Consider the following 17,400-nt stretch of genomic DNA (forward strand, 5'->3'; position numbering starts at 1 on the left):
TTTTCTATCCCTTAAGTTCTGGAGTGATAAGTGTCTTATATTATTTGGAACTCTGATAAATATTTCCCCCTTTCAAAAGTTAATTGTGTATAGGAAGTGTAGTTGTGCTACCCTGCATTATCCAGGCAACATGTGGAGTAACCAATTCTTGTCCAAGCTCATGATTCCAGGAAAGTTAAATGGTGCATCACTAGTATTGCATATCACTTCCCTCCCTCTTCCTTACAGGCTCCGTATATAATATGAAGGATACGAATTTTGAACAATCAGAACAAAACATTCACTACATTATGTCCTATACATTGGTAGTAGAAATCAGCTCTTCTAGGTTGTAATGACTTTCAGCATGTAAAAACTAGATTCCCTATGAATTAAACAGAAAGAATCAAATGATACACATCTGCAAAACAGCTTGTTCTCTCATGAGATGAAACTTAGGTGTAAGATATGGTGAATAGGACTTGTCCCAGGGATGAATGCTACCCAATAAGGATCTGGATATGAATGGATTATTTTATCATCATCATCATCATCATCATCCATGGATTACATACATTTTTATTCAATTTTATAACATTTCCTGTAACAAACTACAAAATACATCATGAGTGAAAATAGTTTGCAAGCCTGCAAGTACTGAATACCAAAGATAAATAAATAAATAAATAAATAAATAAATAAATAAAAACCCCACCTCTCCTTTAACTGCACAATGGGGGGGGGGGGGGGAATAAAGTGATTTTCATAGAAATAGAAGAAAATCTATATTACTATACATGGCTTTGATGTCAAAGGAATTCCAAATGTAAATAAAACCAGTGAAACAAAAAGTGACAAAACTTGTTCAAACATTGCACTTATGGTTTTATAAGTATTTAGAACATTTCACTATAAGCTGGCATGCAAACTCACCAACTGGGGAAGGAAAAATAAAGTTCCAACTACAGATCTCTTCACATCCCTTTCTTCAGGTCTTGCTTTATTTCCAAAAAACCCCCAACCAACTCAAAACCAGAACAAATCAATTCAAACTACAGGGTAATAGACACCAAACACCTTTCCAGCTCAGCCAACTTGGTGGAGTCAGGACACATCCATCCCCTATGACAGCCCCTTCTGCACCAGCTTCCCTTTTTCTTTTATAACCCCATCAGATCACCTAATCTGATGGGAACCTCGTAATCCTTTACATGCTGAAGGCACCTTTATACTTTGGCACATTTATAAAATGCTCTAAAAATCTGGAAACAAAAATCTTGACAATTGCAGCAGAAGAGAAATTCTGTTATCATACGGAGGCCCAGGACCACATGGGGAGATACTTATGCCTGCACAGACTTCAGTGGGACAGTGTACAGGCTTAAGAATCTTCCTGCATACAACATCCAGCAGAATTGGAGTCATAACTATTAGCTTTCCTCTAGTGTTCAGTTTTCCTTGAGAGTAATGAAGCATTCCATGTTCAGTATTTATTGGTCACAGACCTATAAAAAAAGTTTCTTTACTTGAAGCACAAATAATTCCTCCAGCTGTTTAAGGTAATAATGGTTGGCACTATCACTCAATCAAAATAACGAGTGCCTTTTAATACTTCACCAAAATTAGTTCGAAGTCCTGTTAACTGATGATCAATGAGGACCTCTAGTGTCATTTTGATTAGTCAAATAGTAAAACATAAAAAAAAAAATTAGACAAGAAATAGTGTCAAGAACTATAATTAAATTTCTATTCTCCTTCATGAATACATTACAGGGACTGCAATTTTTTGAGAACTGAAGCGGTAAGGTGTTATGGAAGCAGCTATACTCTACCATCCCCCTTCCTACCCAATTCCACCTTTCAAATGCCCATGTCTTGCCCCATCCATCCTCTCCACTTACACCAGTTGTGGGTGTGTTGGTCAGGTGAAGCTAGTGTAGGAGGAAACAAAGCATTCCCATATTCAAGAGAAAGTCTCTAATGTCTATTTCTGGCTGTTTTAAAAGCCACTTAGCCCCGTGTAACCTTAGAAGACTGGGAAACCTGGTCCACAATCTCTTAATGAAGCCTAACAAATAACTTTATTAGTTGTGATCTGGGAAGTCAACCTCCTCTAGGGCTAAGATAAAATGCAAACTCAGTGATGTCTCAGATGGAATCTTAAACAATAAATGCAATCAATACAAATTATGTTGAATTATATGTGGTTGTTTTCTAGTGTGCACCATAGGGATTAATCTGGAACCACAAAAGCTGTATCACTTACAGCCACAAATTTGATTCAAAATGCAATCCCACAAAGAGCTTTATCCTCTTATCTATCAAACTCTACTAGAAATATTTTAATCAAAGTTTGTTGCTAATGGATTTGAGATAGAAGTAATGCAACTGTGAAGGGAAACTTATTATGCCGTTTGTAATTTACACACTACCAAAAATTCCTTTTGAGTTCATTTCCAGACAAAAATTCCTTGGAATATTACTTAGGCCTACTGTACATGCTCAAGATAATTAAATGATTTCTCTAAGGCTCCCTTTGACAAAATATACGTGGCACAGAGCAGGATACGTCAATCTCAAAATATAAACTCCATTTTGTATGATGAATTTGCTGAGAGTAAAAACATGTCAAGCTCAGGAAAAGTGCTTCAACAAGGTGTAAAGGACTATCACAGAGAATTGTTTGCAGTGCTGTTGTTGCCACCATGTTGGGCCCAGGATATTAGGTGGGTGAGGTAATATCTTTTACTGGACCAACTTCTGTTTAAGCTTTCAAGCTTACCTAGAGCTCTTCTTCAGGTCCTTGTCTCTTATTACTGAGAAGTAATCCAGACCACAATCTGAGGCCATCAGTTCTATGGAAAAGGGCCAACAGTTGAGAGGCAACAGACTTCCTACTGAGGGTTCCTAGGGGTTGAGGTTTGTATGATTGAAGGCTGGAGTGGCGTTTTCCAGTGGAGCACATGGCAGAGAGATGTCTATTTGAGAGTAGGAAGCTGCTCTAGCTAGGTGGGGGCTGACAATTGCCATATGTAAGGAGGATATGCAGGAGGGACTATCCTAACAAAACACACGGTCAAAGCACAGATTCACCAGAAGGGGTGAGATCTGACAAGCCTTTTGTTTGTTTTCAAAGATCTGTAACCACTGAGTGTTTTAAAAGTAAAATTTCTGTGGTTAAGACATTCCTTTGCTAAGTCTGGTGTTCCTTGCTCCACCTGCAATGTGTCCCAGAAGGAATTAAACTAGAAGGCTGGAGTGTCCACAACTTAAGTGAAGCTCTGAGGGAGCATGTGTAAGCAGCAACTGGAGAGGGACTCAGTAGGTCTTAGACACTGATTTGGGAGGTCTAGGGCAGCTGGGTGGTGGTTCCCCACATCCCAAAGAAAGGTAACAGACAATGTCTGATCCTGGGAGTGTGGCCTGTAGACCTTGAGCTAGAAACAGTGAATACACTCTACTCAGATGCAGTTGGCTTGGAAGCATGTGGGACTCTGAAATTGGGACCATATGCAATAGACTGGTACCCATACAATAAGGAACCTGTAACAGGTATTAACATTTTGAAAACAGTTATGGTATCTAATAGTCCAGTATGGTTAAAACAATCAATATTTCCACTGAAAAGAGTTTCAAGGAATAATTTGACTGTGAAAACTTGTTCTGGGATAAAAGAAAATAGAGAATAGAGAGTTTTTGACACTTCTGGTAATATCTGATTTTTTTAATTTAAATTTTCGAGAGTAACTAGTATTTTGGGGGCACAATCTGAGACACCTTAAAGGAGTTTAATTTGCAGAAGGCTAGTACACAGCACCTTCTGAAGTCAGGACTCTTTCTGAAAATCAGGCACTCCAAAACTTAGGCATTCAAAGTCAGTAGTGATTTTTGAACATTTAGGGACAAAAGTTTAAGAATATTATTGACTAAAACCTTATGGGGGGAAAAGAACAGACAACTGCATCATTTAATTTAGAAAAGTAGGTTTCAGCAAATATATAATTTTAAGAACAGAAAAAGACCATTAAAATTATCTAGTTTGTCCTTCTGCATAACACTGGCCACAGAATGTCACCCAGTGATTTCACTTAGAACTGCTTTGTGGTTCAGAACTCCTGCTCACTTTTAAAAATCAGATCCTAAAGCTCTGTCACAGGGATGGATCTACCTGTTTTGGGCAACTATGACATTTATTTCAAGCTTTTATGTGCCATATCCTCAACTGGTGTAAATCAATATAGCTTCATTGAAGTTAATGGAGCAACACCTATTTACATCAGCTGAGGTGCTAGTCCATATACATAGGCATCCTTCCGCCAACAATCAGCTCTGACCATTTGTTCCATACATTCTATACAAAAAGCATAGGCCATAAGTGAAGCTTTGCATATCTCTGAAGTGCTCTATTTAGATTTATTTTAAAATACATCCACCTGGAACTCTAGGAACAAGTATAAAATATTAGGGCTGTTGATTAATCGCAGTTAACTCACACAATTAGCTCCAAAAATTAATCGTGATTAATCGCACTGTTAAACAATAGAATACCAATTGAAATTTATTAAATATTTTTTGGATGTTTTCTACATTTTCAAATGTATTGATTTCAGTTACAACAGACTACAAAGTGTACAGTGCTCACTTTATATTTATTTTTGATTACAAATATTTGGACTGTAAAAAACAAAAATAGTTTTTTTCAATTCATCTAATACTATACTATAGTGCAATCTCTTTAACATGAAAGTTGAACTTACAAATGTAAAATTATGTACAAAAAAGTAACTGCATTCAAAAATATAACAATGGAACACTTTAGAGCCTACAAGTCCAATCAATCCTACTTCAGCCAATCCCTCAGACAAACAAGTTTGGTTAAAATTTGCAGCAGATACTGCTGCCCACTTCTTGTTTATAATGTCACCTGAAAGTGAGAAGAGGCGTTCGCATGGCACTTTTGTAGCTGGTGTTGCAAGGTTTTTACATGTCAGATATACTAAACATTCGTATGCCCCTTCATTCTTCAGCCACCGTTCCAGAAGACATGATTCCATACTGATGATGCTCGTTAAAAAAATAATGCATTAATTACATTTGTGACTGAATTCCTTGGGGGAGAATTGTATGTCTCCTGTTCTGTTTTACCTGCATTCTGCCATATATTTCAGATGATGAACCAGCACATGTTCGTTTTAAGAACACTTTCACAGCAGATTTGACAAAATGCAAAGAAGGTACCAATGTGAGATTTCTAAAAATAGCTACAGCACTCAACACAAGGTTTAAAAATCTGAAGTGCTGGCCAAAATCTGAGAGGGACGAGGTGCGGAGCATGCTTGCAGAAGACTTAAAAGAGCAACACTCAGATATGGAAACTACAGAATATGAACCATCAAAAAAGAAAATCAACCTTCTGCTGGTGGCATCTGAATCAGATAATGAAAATGAACATGCGTCAGTCTGCTCTACTTTGGATCGTTATCAAGCAGAACCCATCATCAGCATGGACGCATGTCCTCTGGAATGGTGGCTGAAGCATGAAGGGACATATGAATATTTAGCGCATCTGGCACATATGTATCTTGCGGCGCTGGCTACAACAGTGCCATGTGAACGCCTGTTCTCACTTTCAGGTGACATTTTAAACAAGAAGCGGGCAGCAGTATCTCCTGCAAATTTTAACCAAACTTGTTTGGCTGAGTGATTGGCTGAAGTAGAATTGAGTGGACTTGTAAGCTCTGAAGCTTTACGTTTTATTTTTGAGTGCAGTTATTTTTTGTACATAATTCTACATTTGTAAGTTCAACTTTCATGATCAAGAGATTGCACTACAGTACTTGTATTAGGAGAATTGAAAAATACTATTTCTTTTGTTTTTTTACAGTGCAAATACTTGTAATCAAAAATAAATATAAAGTGAGCACTGTACACTCTCTATTGTGTTGTAATAGAAATCAATATATTTGAAAATGTAGAAAACATCCAAAAATATTTAAATAAATGGTATTCTACTATTGTTTAACAGCACGATTAATCACGATTAATTTTTTTTAATTGCTTGACAACCCTGTAAAATATTAAACATATTATAACCAATGTACAAAATATAAAATCCTCTCAAATCAGGACTCTCTCCACATTTAAAAAAACCCACTCAGTTTTTCCCCAAAAACCCTGGGAAAAGAGAGGAGTTTTGCAGAGTGACCTGAAGATCAACAAATTTAGCCTCTGAAACAGCAGTGGGGCAAGCAAGTTCCAGAGTTGAGCTCCCTTCACTGAAAATGCCTAAACCATTTTTCATTTAAATCAAGATGTTAGCTTGAGTGCCTCAGCTGACCTCAGTGTCATTGTAAGTTTTGACCTCAGTGTCACATAAGTTTTGTTCTTCATGGCAGACTTAACTGCATTCAGTCATCCATACACCTCTATCAGTGCCACACAGGGAGACAACACCTCACCCTGAGTTACAAGGAAGACCCCAAGCTGCGAACCATTTAACACCTTGTTAGCCTCTTTTGAAGGTTGTTAGCCAATGTATGTAGGTTACACACACATTCACACACAACACATTAATATGTATTATGCCCATTGCATTATTATAATGCATGCGTGTGGGGGGGGGGTGTAATCATGCTAAACTGTACTATGACTATTCTTGCACTCTTAAGCTAAGGCATACATCCTACGATGCCCAGGGACAAGAATAGCTCAACTCCTGGCTTAAGCAAATACAATAACTGTCAAAAACTAGATGGACTAGTCTTAAGGTACAATGTCGTGTATGTATGAATAATGTAAATGTATGAATGTTCTCTGTTAGGAAGTATCTTCATGCCTTTTAGCATTTGGAATTTAATATTCAAACAAAAGATCGGAAACTACATGGAGGCACCAAAGACAAAAATGGCACAATCTGGCCAATTAAACTTTAAGCATGGTGAACAGCGTTCTGTAACTTGTAAACAGCCATCTATAAAAGATTGTGAGTTTAAGGGGGCTTTCGGGAAGCACATCTTCTGTGTAAGGTGAACCGAACACATTGTGAGACTGCCTCCTGGGTAGGACTGGTAATGGATTAACTCTCTCTTTCCTGTACTGTATTGCTTTATCTTTAGCCAATAAATTTGGCTGAGCTTGGTTATTTAGTCTCTTGAACATTCTTAATATTGAACCACAAGTATAGTCAATTAGTTGGCTATGCCTTTTTGTCATTTAAAGCTAAATGAAGATAGAAAAGTGCAAGGTTTTAAAAGAACTTTCCTTTCTCCACTTTTCTTACCATGCATATCTTGAGAATAGTTATTTTGTAATTAATGGCTGCTTTCATTTGACTCATGCTTTTCTGTCATTTTAGTTCATTTCAATTCCTCTTCTGATTAGTATTTGCTATATCTAAAACAAAGCATGTTGCTATACATTTTGGGATCTGCACGCAGATAACTGTGTTGCTTGTCACAGTCAGATACAGAGCCAGTGCAGGTGGTATTCCTAGGGAAATTCTGCACAGAATTGATGTCCCCCACAGATTTCTTTGCTTTCCCACAGAAAAATGACTTTCTGATGGGGAAGCAATAGGAAGCCACAAGACCAGTCATGTGACCCCCTCCCCCCCAACAGTATGTTTCGGGTGCCCAAGGCAGCTGGTAGAGAGGTAAATCACTGTGGGGCAGGACTGGGGAAGACCTAGCTGGTGGCTCTTACCCTGCGCCAGCTCCTCAGCTGCAGGAGGAGGGATCACTGTACAGGGAGCTGCTCCCCCATCCGCCCAACCCCCGTGCATACAGACCCCCTCATACCCAGACCCTCCCGCCGAGCCTCATCCCCCCTACACTCAGAACTTCCCTGATCAGCCCCACTTCCCCTGCACCTGGACCATCCTGACAAGCCACCCGCACCCCCACCATATCAAGCCCCAACCAGCTGCATCTGGATCCCCACCCCACTGAGCCCCACTGCCCCAGCATCTGGACCCCACCACTCCCAGACCCCCTGACGAGCTCTATCCCCCCCACATCCAGACACTCCTTCTGCTGAGCCACAACCACCTTCACCTGGACCCCCCTGCAGAATCCCATTACCGTTGCACCCAGAACCCTGCAACAAGCCCCTGTGCATCCAGATCCACTCCGCACGTGGATCCCCCACTGAGCCTCCCGCACCCAGATTGCCCCACACAGAACCCTTTCAACCCATACCTGGATTCCCCCCTCCCCCCCATTAAGCCCTTCCACGCCTGGATCCTGCCTTGCTGAGCCTGCCTGCCCACACCTGGGACAGAAGGGCAGGGCTCTGGGGTGTTTCTGGGGCAGGCTGGGTCCTTGCACTGTGTCAGGGTTGGGTGCAGCCTCACCGCTGAGTCCATGTCCCGGGGGAAGCTACACAGTGATCTCCCACCTCTGTGCAGCCAGTAGCCTGTGCTCCCCAATGCCATGCTTGAGCTTCCACATTTATTTGACAAATAAAATGTGCAGAATTTTAAAATACTGTGCGCAGAATTTTTAATTTTTTGGTGCAGAATGCCCTCAGGAATAAGGTGGAGGAAGTGACAGCACAGTACATGTGGTCACATACTCATAAATTAGACTATAATGGGTTAACTAACCCTGCAATTTTTTACCTCATGGTTAACATGCAGTGAAAACATATGCATAGAATAATTTCAGATGTTTTAGAGGTTACAGCCAACACACTCAATTGCACTTTTAATCTCCTGAAAATCTTACAAGATGTTTTCTGTAGAAATTATGTCAGTTATAAATAGAGTGAACACTTAAAATTAAGTAGAATAAATAAAGGCATCCCAAACAAAAACATTACTGTTTCATTTTATTGAAGAGGTTTATCTTTCTTTAATTGCCTCCGGATTTAAATGTACTCTGTTCAAAGGAAAGTAAACCTCAAACTTCTAACAGGTTATATTTATGGTAGTTTTAATGATGTAACTTCACAATAACTAGAAACTGACAGATTGTAAATATCATTTGCCACTCTGTGGGTTTACATGGACGAAGACTAAATGACCTTTCCAGTGACCTACTGTTCTAATGTGTTTTGTAGCTGCAATTAACGCTACTCTTCAGGTCATCCTAACCCTTTCTCTGTGTTACACAATTAAGCAAACATGATGGAAGATATGATTTATATTGTTTCTGCAAATTTAAAATCTTAAGTTTAAATTGTTTAAATAAACAATTACTGTATTTTGTAGACAATAATATGCAGTCCTCCACTGGCTTGATCCCCAAAGGGAGGTTGGGGAGGGCAGGCTGTTTCCATCACAAGGGTGAATTCCCTCCCTCCCCACCAGCCTGCAAGAGATCTTGATGGCACAGAAAAGGCATTGTGCACTAGCCAGGAAGACTCTGAACTTCTGTGGCCTCTCACCTTGCTGACGACTACTTTATTTGATCCTCATTCTCTTCCCTGTTTGTCTTTTTGGACACTGCTATTACTGTTCATATTATGGTCATGCCTACTGACCCCAACTGAAATCAAGGCCACATCGTGGTGGCCACTATACAAACAATACTGTATAAAGAAACAAACAAACAATCTCTAAATTTAATATTTAAATAGATAAGGCAGAATTATCCACTGGATCACATTGCCTTTGTTTTCTTGTGTTCCCTCTACACCCACTCTTGATCAGCACATACACTCCCATTGATTCAGATACAAACTACAGTGAATCCTGTGCAAGAAATTATATTAGGCAACCTCCTGTTCTAATAGACTATTCAGTACTGTTAGGGACACTGGAGCACAGTTCTGCTTCATCTCAATTTGATGTCCACTCCCAGCAAATCACCAGTTTTTGTCAGTCCTAAGTAGTTGCGTAAGAGATATCACTGCAGTTGAGTCCCAAACCAAATCTATTTCTTTCCCCCGTCTAGTCCACCATCTCCAAATGTTTCTCAGACATTTTTTTTGGATCCCAGTACTATGTCAAATTCACTCTCCCTGAAACTGCATACTCCTTTTCTCCTTATCACTCTTTTCTACCTCCCTTCTCTACCACTCTAGATAGCTTTGCTATCCCTCCTGCCTCTCATGCTTGGAACCTCTATGTAATAGCCTTTGATTTCTCCATTTATCTTCCGCTAAGTCTTTTTACTTAAGCATACCAAGTTCACCCTTCCCCTTCACTGTTCCCACTGCTAAAACCCTCGTCCACAACTTGGTACTCTCTCACCTTGCCAATACAGCATTCTTCCTGACCTGCTCTTTTACATCTCTCCCTTCTCCAGTCTATTCACAATGGCATCTTCTGCTCCTGTCACCTGACACTCCTTATTGTTTACTCTCTCTACTTTATGCCTTCTATCAAGCTGCCCCCTAGAACAGTCTCCCATTCCCTGGGGGCCTATCACCTCTCCTCTCCTTCCAAATATTTCCCCCCCAATAATCCTCCTTTTCTTTTCTTTTCCTAATATCTCCTTGTTGTCCATGACCTGACATTCTTGGTCTCATCCACCTCAAACTGTAATCACTTTGAGCTAGCTAAGAGGAAGGTTTTATATTGCTTCTGCAGACCCATACTGTAGAATATCGTGTATCTTATGAGCCATGGAACTGTTTAAAGCCATGAACAGGTAGGTGGCATGCACAAACTGACCACTGGTCTAACCACTTCAAATCACAGTTAAGAAAAGCCTGTCCTTCCACTACCTGTCTTCAGTTCCTCTCTACCTCAGCAAAGTACATAAATTCTCCAAATAAGAGAAGGGAGGGTCTGTTTGAATCGGAGAGGCAATATAATCAGAGAATACCAGTCGCTTTTAAGTTTGCCTCCTTTGTTCCTTCATAAAACTAGCTTCAGATTCCACTGTAAATTTAGCAAACAACTGAAATCTTCGGTTAGCGGTTTGGTAATAGTAAACTGGTAAAAAATTGAAAGACTAGCCCTCTTGAAATCATTGCCTTCACCTCAGGTGTCTAACATGTCTAGTCAAAGATAACCCTGCAACTATTACAAAAAAGCATTTTTTTTTTAAAGCCCAAGCACTTTGAGATGCACCATTTTGATAGTTTGAATAGAATTGAAACCTTAGATGAACTAAAAACATTGAAAATTACTACAAAACTATTAATAGCCATTATATACCCTACTATTTATTTTATTTTTTAAAAAGGCACCAATCAAAACAAGAGATGAAAATCAATATTTTGTGACTGCTTTTGCTTAGCAGATGGAGAAAGACCATTAATGGGGAAAAGAATTCTTTAACCCATGGTCCATACACATATCTCCTAAGAGTTTGCTGCTTTAAATAATTCCATTGATTGTGAGGCATAGCATACAAACTCCTACAAGAGGGATCTGCAGAGAATATTTCATGAAGGAAAATGCACCTCAAAGCTATAGAGTACCAGACTACCCATAAATGCTGCTTCTTCACACATTTATTAATGGTTACTCAAAGTGATATCATTTACACGTCAAATTATACTTCAGTGATTTAAACTGGTTATAAGATTATTGTTACTTTAGGATTGTGTAAGTACTGATTATATTCAAACAAAACTACATTTTTAAACAGAGTAAAACAATAGAAGTTTTATATACATGAACTAAACGCCACATACTTCCATATGAAAACCTCTTCCACGGATTTCCTGTGCAACTGTGGGTAAGATATCACTTAACCCCTATGTTTCAGTTTACCCATCTGTAAAATGGTTGTAATTATAAAACATGTCCCTAGCTCACCGGGATATTGCAGGATTTAACAAACTGTAAAGCACTTTGAGACCCTTGAATAAAAACCACTAGGTAAGTAGCAGTTACAGCTTTCACAAAAGCTGTAATTAATGTTAATATATTTCTATTATAATCTGTTTTCATGAAAGAGTATTGTTTGGGATAAAGCTTTCCAAAATATTTTCCTTTGAGCTGACGCTAAGAATAGAAAGTTTGAGGAAACTCCATTTAGTGGTTTCTGAATTATGGGAAGATAAGAGGAGGGGAAGACAGACATTTTCAAATAAAAAGAAATGAAACTAATCAAACTCCAGACTTTTCTTAAATTCATTAGACAACCTCCAAAACTAGTTTGTCTCTAGTAATCCATGCTACAACTGGGGACAGGAGGAAGAAAGAATTTAAAAGCTAGTCTTTATTTATAATGAGCATAGTCAATGGGCATTTGCTAAGTCCGTTAGCAAGGTCAGAATAGCATCTCACCCTGTGTGCCCTCATTAAGGGATGGAAGAACTGCACCTTCCCCCTACAGAGATTGTCAGGCACAGAACCTGTTACTATGACAGTTTGCTTACAGAAAACTAAAAGCCTCTTACTGAAATATATCCAACAGGATTCTTCAAGTGACTGTCCCAATACCAGGGACGGGGGGGAAATCATTGGGGAGGGAGAGGCGCAGATCAAGTTTCTATAGGTTTTTGCCATATTTTTGCTGTACTCTGCAATATTTTTGTTTAAAACTGAAAGCGTGTGTCTTTTTCTCTTGCAAAGAGAAACCAGCTCAATTTAAGCCATTGTAATACCATTCTGGCAACACAACCTTAGATAAAAAGAACAGGAGTACTTGTGGCACCTTGTCTAGTGTCAAAACACAAAACAGCAGAATTGTGAAGTTAACTTCCCCCATACTAATTCACTTCAATAAAATATCAATTATAGTGCCTCCACTGAACTGTAGAAACATCCATGGGTTTTATCCATTAACACTTCCACACAGACCTTTTATTGATAGTAAACAATGACTGAAGCATACAGTCCCTAGGTGAATTAGAATTATGGAACCAAATCATCCACTGGGGTAAACTGGCACAGAAGTCAATGGAGCTGTACACGTTTACACTAACAAATCTGGCCCATAATTACCAATTTGGTTTTTTGTTCTCTCAAGCTATCTGATATTCCAGTTTGCTTCAAATGTAGTCAAACCTTTTTCTTTTTTTTACAATATGAAATAATAAAACCTTTCAACATTTAATAACGTACATGACACTTGTGACAATAGGACACATGCTAAACATTTTAAAACCTTCATTTGTGTAAGCTTTTGACTGATTTTTTAATGTTTTAGACACTGTATGGATAATTTATGTCTTTGGAAAGACAAATGCAATTAATTTGTTTTACCTTGTTACTTTACAGCTTGATTCAATCAACTCATTTTCAATGTCAAGGAGGCTAGAAGGCAGATTGAATTCCAGTGGAGAGGTCAGTCTTTTCAAACGCAGTAAGGCAACACAGAATTTGGCTCCCATCTCTTCCAGTTCTCGTGTCCCTATCTGTAACCCCTATGCATGAAGTAAAATACAGACACACTCTATTAGCTTATAACCACATTCCAGTATTTTGTTATATTTTACAATAGTTTGCTCCAAATTAGCTGTGAAATGCAGACAAGAATTTTTACATAAATGCTTAGAAAGCAGGAATTTACAAAACTCAAAGGTTAATTTTCATCTTGGATAGAATGGCCATTTCTAGAAGACTTCAGTATCTCAGAGGTATATTCTGCTCTCTGTGCCGGAGCTTAATTCCCATCGATGCAAATGGGGGTTACACACGTAGCACTGAAGAGAGATCATAGATTCTTAAATCACAGTTTATCCGTCTTCTGTAATTCATTAATGGAAAGGAAGAACAGTTGAATATTAAGTCATTTTTCACAGAAACTGAATTTACAGTATTTAAATTTTAATCTAAAAGAATTTTCTTCAGGAAGTTCTGTCAGAATGAAAAAAAAAATGAGTATATTCCGGGTGGATAAAATTCAGTAAAATACACCAATTTGTTTAAAAAACTAATTTGCAAAATTATTTCTTACCAAGAATGAATGAATAAATAATTCATTTTAATAATTCATGAATAAGAATGAATAGAAACTATCATACTTAACTCTTTCATAGAGCAGTATTGCACAGTTGCCAAACTGAAATTTTTCAGTCCAAAGTTATTGCTACAGTGAATACTCTCTTGATTTCTAGGAAGTGATGGGCTCAAAAGTCCGCTTCAGTCAGCAAAGATTGTTTCACATGGATGTTGATGGAGCAAGGTACGGTTTAGTTTAATTAAGGATGCAGGGAAAATAAATGTCTGTTCTGCAATCTGATCCTTTGAATTTTTGCAATTGCTATTACATATAATTCTTATAATCATTATCGAGTTTCTTTTCAAACCCAGGCTCAGCTGTCTGGAGGTAATTTTGGATGTGTAGAATTTGGGCTAGATGAAGTCTCATACTATATTCCGTTCTTTACAAATGTATATTATTTTTTCTTTCAGATGTGGCATTTAACGTGCTGCATGAATTTTTCTTTGCTATAACTAAGGTGGAGACTGCTTTGGATGAATAACCCTTTTTACTTCGTTGTTGGCACTCAGATTTCAGGCAACTGGTTTCAAGATACCAGGGGCCAGGAAAATGATTGCCTTTGGCAGAGAAGAGTCTTCCTATAATGGTTCGTTCACCAGGGGTTCCATTGCCATGTCAAATACCGGAAAACAAGGGGCTCCTGGACCAGTGAGGTAGTATTTCTAGTCATGTGCTCTCCCTCCCACCCCCACTGTTCTCAGAACCTTAGTCAGAATAGGCTGTAAGATATGAGCATCTTCAAGAGCTTAACTTGGGTGCCATTCATATAGAAGTACTTCTATTGTTCAAAGAATCTTTGCTTCTTCTTTAAAAGCCTTCCCTTTTCTGAGTCGGTATCATGACTCCCAGACCTTAAGAATTTTCTACCAATAATAGTGAAGCCATATTCCTGAGAAAGTGTTTATGATCTGTCAATTGTATTTGCCAGTATGAAAAGGAGCAGTGTCTGTAGTTCAGATTACATTACCTTTTTAGAATGTCTTGAAGTTACTGACGGTAGGTAGTTTTCCCTCTTGCTATTGCTTAAATAACCATCTTATACAGTGGCTCTTTGAATAGCTTTCATCCAGAGCATTCAGACATGGTCATTAGTTGTTTTGTCTGGGTATTCATTTTCCATGCCCAGATAACTCTAGCAATAGCTGTGACCAAGGATCTAGCTACACACTGTAGAGAATTCACTGAATCCGCTAAAACAAGGTTGTGTCCAGACACACTTCTCTCATGCATTATTTCAACTTCAGATAAGAAAGCTTCAAATAAAATGGACTTGACTTCCTTCCTGACTGAGGATTCCACCTTCCTATCAGTGGGGTTTCAGAGTAAAAATTCATATTTTGATGGGATACCCATCTTCTTTAGAAGGGAGGCTACTTCTGCATCATCTCTGGCAAGGATACTCCATCTTTTCCCTCAACACAGGATAGAATTTTTGAATGCGTCTCTTTAAGCTTTGATAGATACTCACATTTGAATTTGGTGATGCTTCTAAAGTTATGAGAGGGGGAAGATCATACTGTTCAGATATTTGAGGGAATGTGTCTGCCTTTTGGTCTGAGCTGTCAAGATCTTTCCTCTTTTTAGGAAGATAATTTCCTTTTTCAGCACTGAATGGGATACATTTGGAGATTTTTTTATGTTTCTACCATTACTTCATTCATCTGAAATCCTGACATCACTCATTTCTCAGTAGAAGACAAGTTAGATGAGGAACACACTCTTTCTGTACTTTTTCTTGGAAGACTTTTGCCTCTTTCTTGTTCTATCAATTGATCTTAAGCTGCCAGATGAATCTCATTATTTCCTTCTCATAACAAGTGTGTCGGCATTTCTAGAGGCCAGGCATCCCAGATGTCCTCTTTGCCTTCATAGGAAGATGGAAATCTCGCTCATTGCACTGACTCCAAAGAAAAGATTATTGTGCAGGGATTTGATTTTCTTGGTTGGTTTGTAATAAGCATGAAGGGGTTTTCCTTTCTGGATAACTGATTTCTCAGTATGACTCAACTGGATAGATTTTCCATTTGATTTCTACTCTTTTTTTACCTGAGGACTGATCTGAGGCCTTTGGAAGTTAATTTACTTAAATTTCAGTTTGGCATCCCATACTTTACCTTATTTATCTAAAAAGTATTCTGAAGATTTTTGGTTTGTGGGACTCCTGGATGCACTATTATCGATAGGAACCCTAAAAGCATCCCCATCTCATGACCACAGAAGGTGGTCAGGAAATATTTTGGAACCAACCTATCATAGGGACACTTGTGTACCTAGTACGAAGTAGGAATTAATGTACTCTACATGGGCCTACTGAGAAGCCTGCTGAGGTGTGTGCTTTGTCAATAGGCCAAGAGAGCCTGGTTTGGCGTGCTGGAATAGGATAATTATACCTCACTGTCTACTGTCTTCCTGGTTTGCAGCCTTCTGGTCCACCTGTTCAACATGGCTGAGGTCTGCTTGCAAAAAGGAGAAGCTACTGTGTGGGATGTTTTGGCATTCAGGGGTCATTTACTTTCTAAGCCTGCTTCAGCTTGCCTCTCTGCTTCAGCCTGAAGCAATGTTTGAGGCACTGTGGGAACGGAAAGAAGATGAAGGAGGCTTCAGGTCATCCACTCTTTTCAACTGGTTGTACTTTTTAGCAATATTTAAACTGTTGGTTGTTGGGTAACTGCTGCGCAAAAAAAAAAAAGGCATAGGGCAATAGGCTTGCGCTGCACTGGAAACACAGTGCTGGGGGAGGGAGGCAGGAAAGGAGGCGAATTTTATTCACTGCTGAACAGCAAGCTGCTAAAATAGCATGAAAATATTTGGCTTTATCTGCCTCCTTCTGCTGCCATGGGGGAGAGTTCTGGAGGCAACATTACCTAATGTCTGGTGGATAAGTCCAGATTGTACCAAGAGGAGAGCTCCCCCCATTGCAAAAGCTGGCTAATGGTCATGTATCCAAGAAGTCTCTATTAAAATAGTTCAATGTACTGGTAATTGATTATTAATAGTCTTGTTAATATGGACAATCAACAGAACATGCACATTACATTTTTAGAATGACAGATCCAAACGAATAATGAAGGAATCTACATTATATTGAAATAGACTGTTTTGCACAATATAATGTAAAAAGCCCTATAACAGGATGTTCACGCACCTTTTTTAAAAACAGACAAGCTGGGTTTTGGAAAGTGATATCAATGTAAATGGTAAACTCAATCCACACATAGGCTTTCACTTCATCTAGTTTCTTTACCTTATATTTGCCCTGATCACAGCCGCATAACGTGCTCTCCATTGTGTAACTCCTTTGTACTCCTATCTCTCTCCAGACAACTACACGTGCTGTCGATTCCTTGGACTTTTCCACTACAAAACTGCAGCTGCTCATGCTGAATGTTGGGGCAATGTGACTGAGAATCTTAGGAAGAGTCTATAGGATAGTAATTTGAAAAAGATTCAATTTATTTTTACGAAAATGTGAAACCACAGTATATTAATCAGACAGTTCAGATCTCAAATTTCAGTTTAAAAAAAAAAAAAAAAAGTAAGATTTTAAAAATCCATCCAAAGTAATGTTTTCATT

The 17,400-nt window shown here is 38.7% G+C and overlaps 1 protein-coding gene across 4 annotated transcripts in view; it reads right to left on the minus strand.

Moving 5' to 3' along the window:
* The window catches only part of AGTPBP1 (ATP/GTP binding protein 1), a 128,224-nt gene that overhangs the window by 19,502 nt on the left and 91,322 nt on the right, over window positions 1-17,400 (minus strand). For all 4 annotated transcript variants that reach the window (XM_026652394.2, XM_026652392.2, XM_029911709.1 and 1 more), the window contains 2 exons: window positions 17,071-17,247; window positions 13,085-13,245 (listed from right to left, as the gene is read on the minus strand). In XM_026652394.2, coding sequence (XP_026508179.1) covers window positions 13,085-13,245; window positions 17,071-17,247 — 338 coding nt within the window. The remainder of the gene's footprint in view (window positions 1-13,084; window positions 13,246-17,070; window positions 17,248-17,400) is intronic.

Source organism: Terrapene carolina, unplaced genomic scaffold (assembly GCF_002925995.2).
Source record: "Terrapene carolina triunguis isolate 2854851 unplaced genomic scaffold, T_m_triunguis-2.0 Scaffold113, whole genome shotgun sequence".
NCBI classification, from domain to species: Eukaryota; Metazoa; Chordata; order Testudines; family Emydidae; genus Terrapene; species Terrapene triunguis.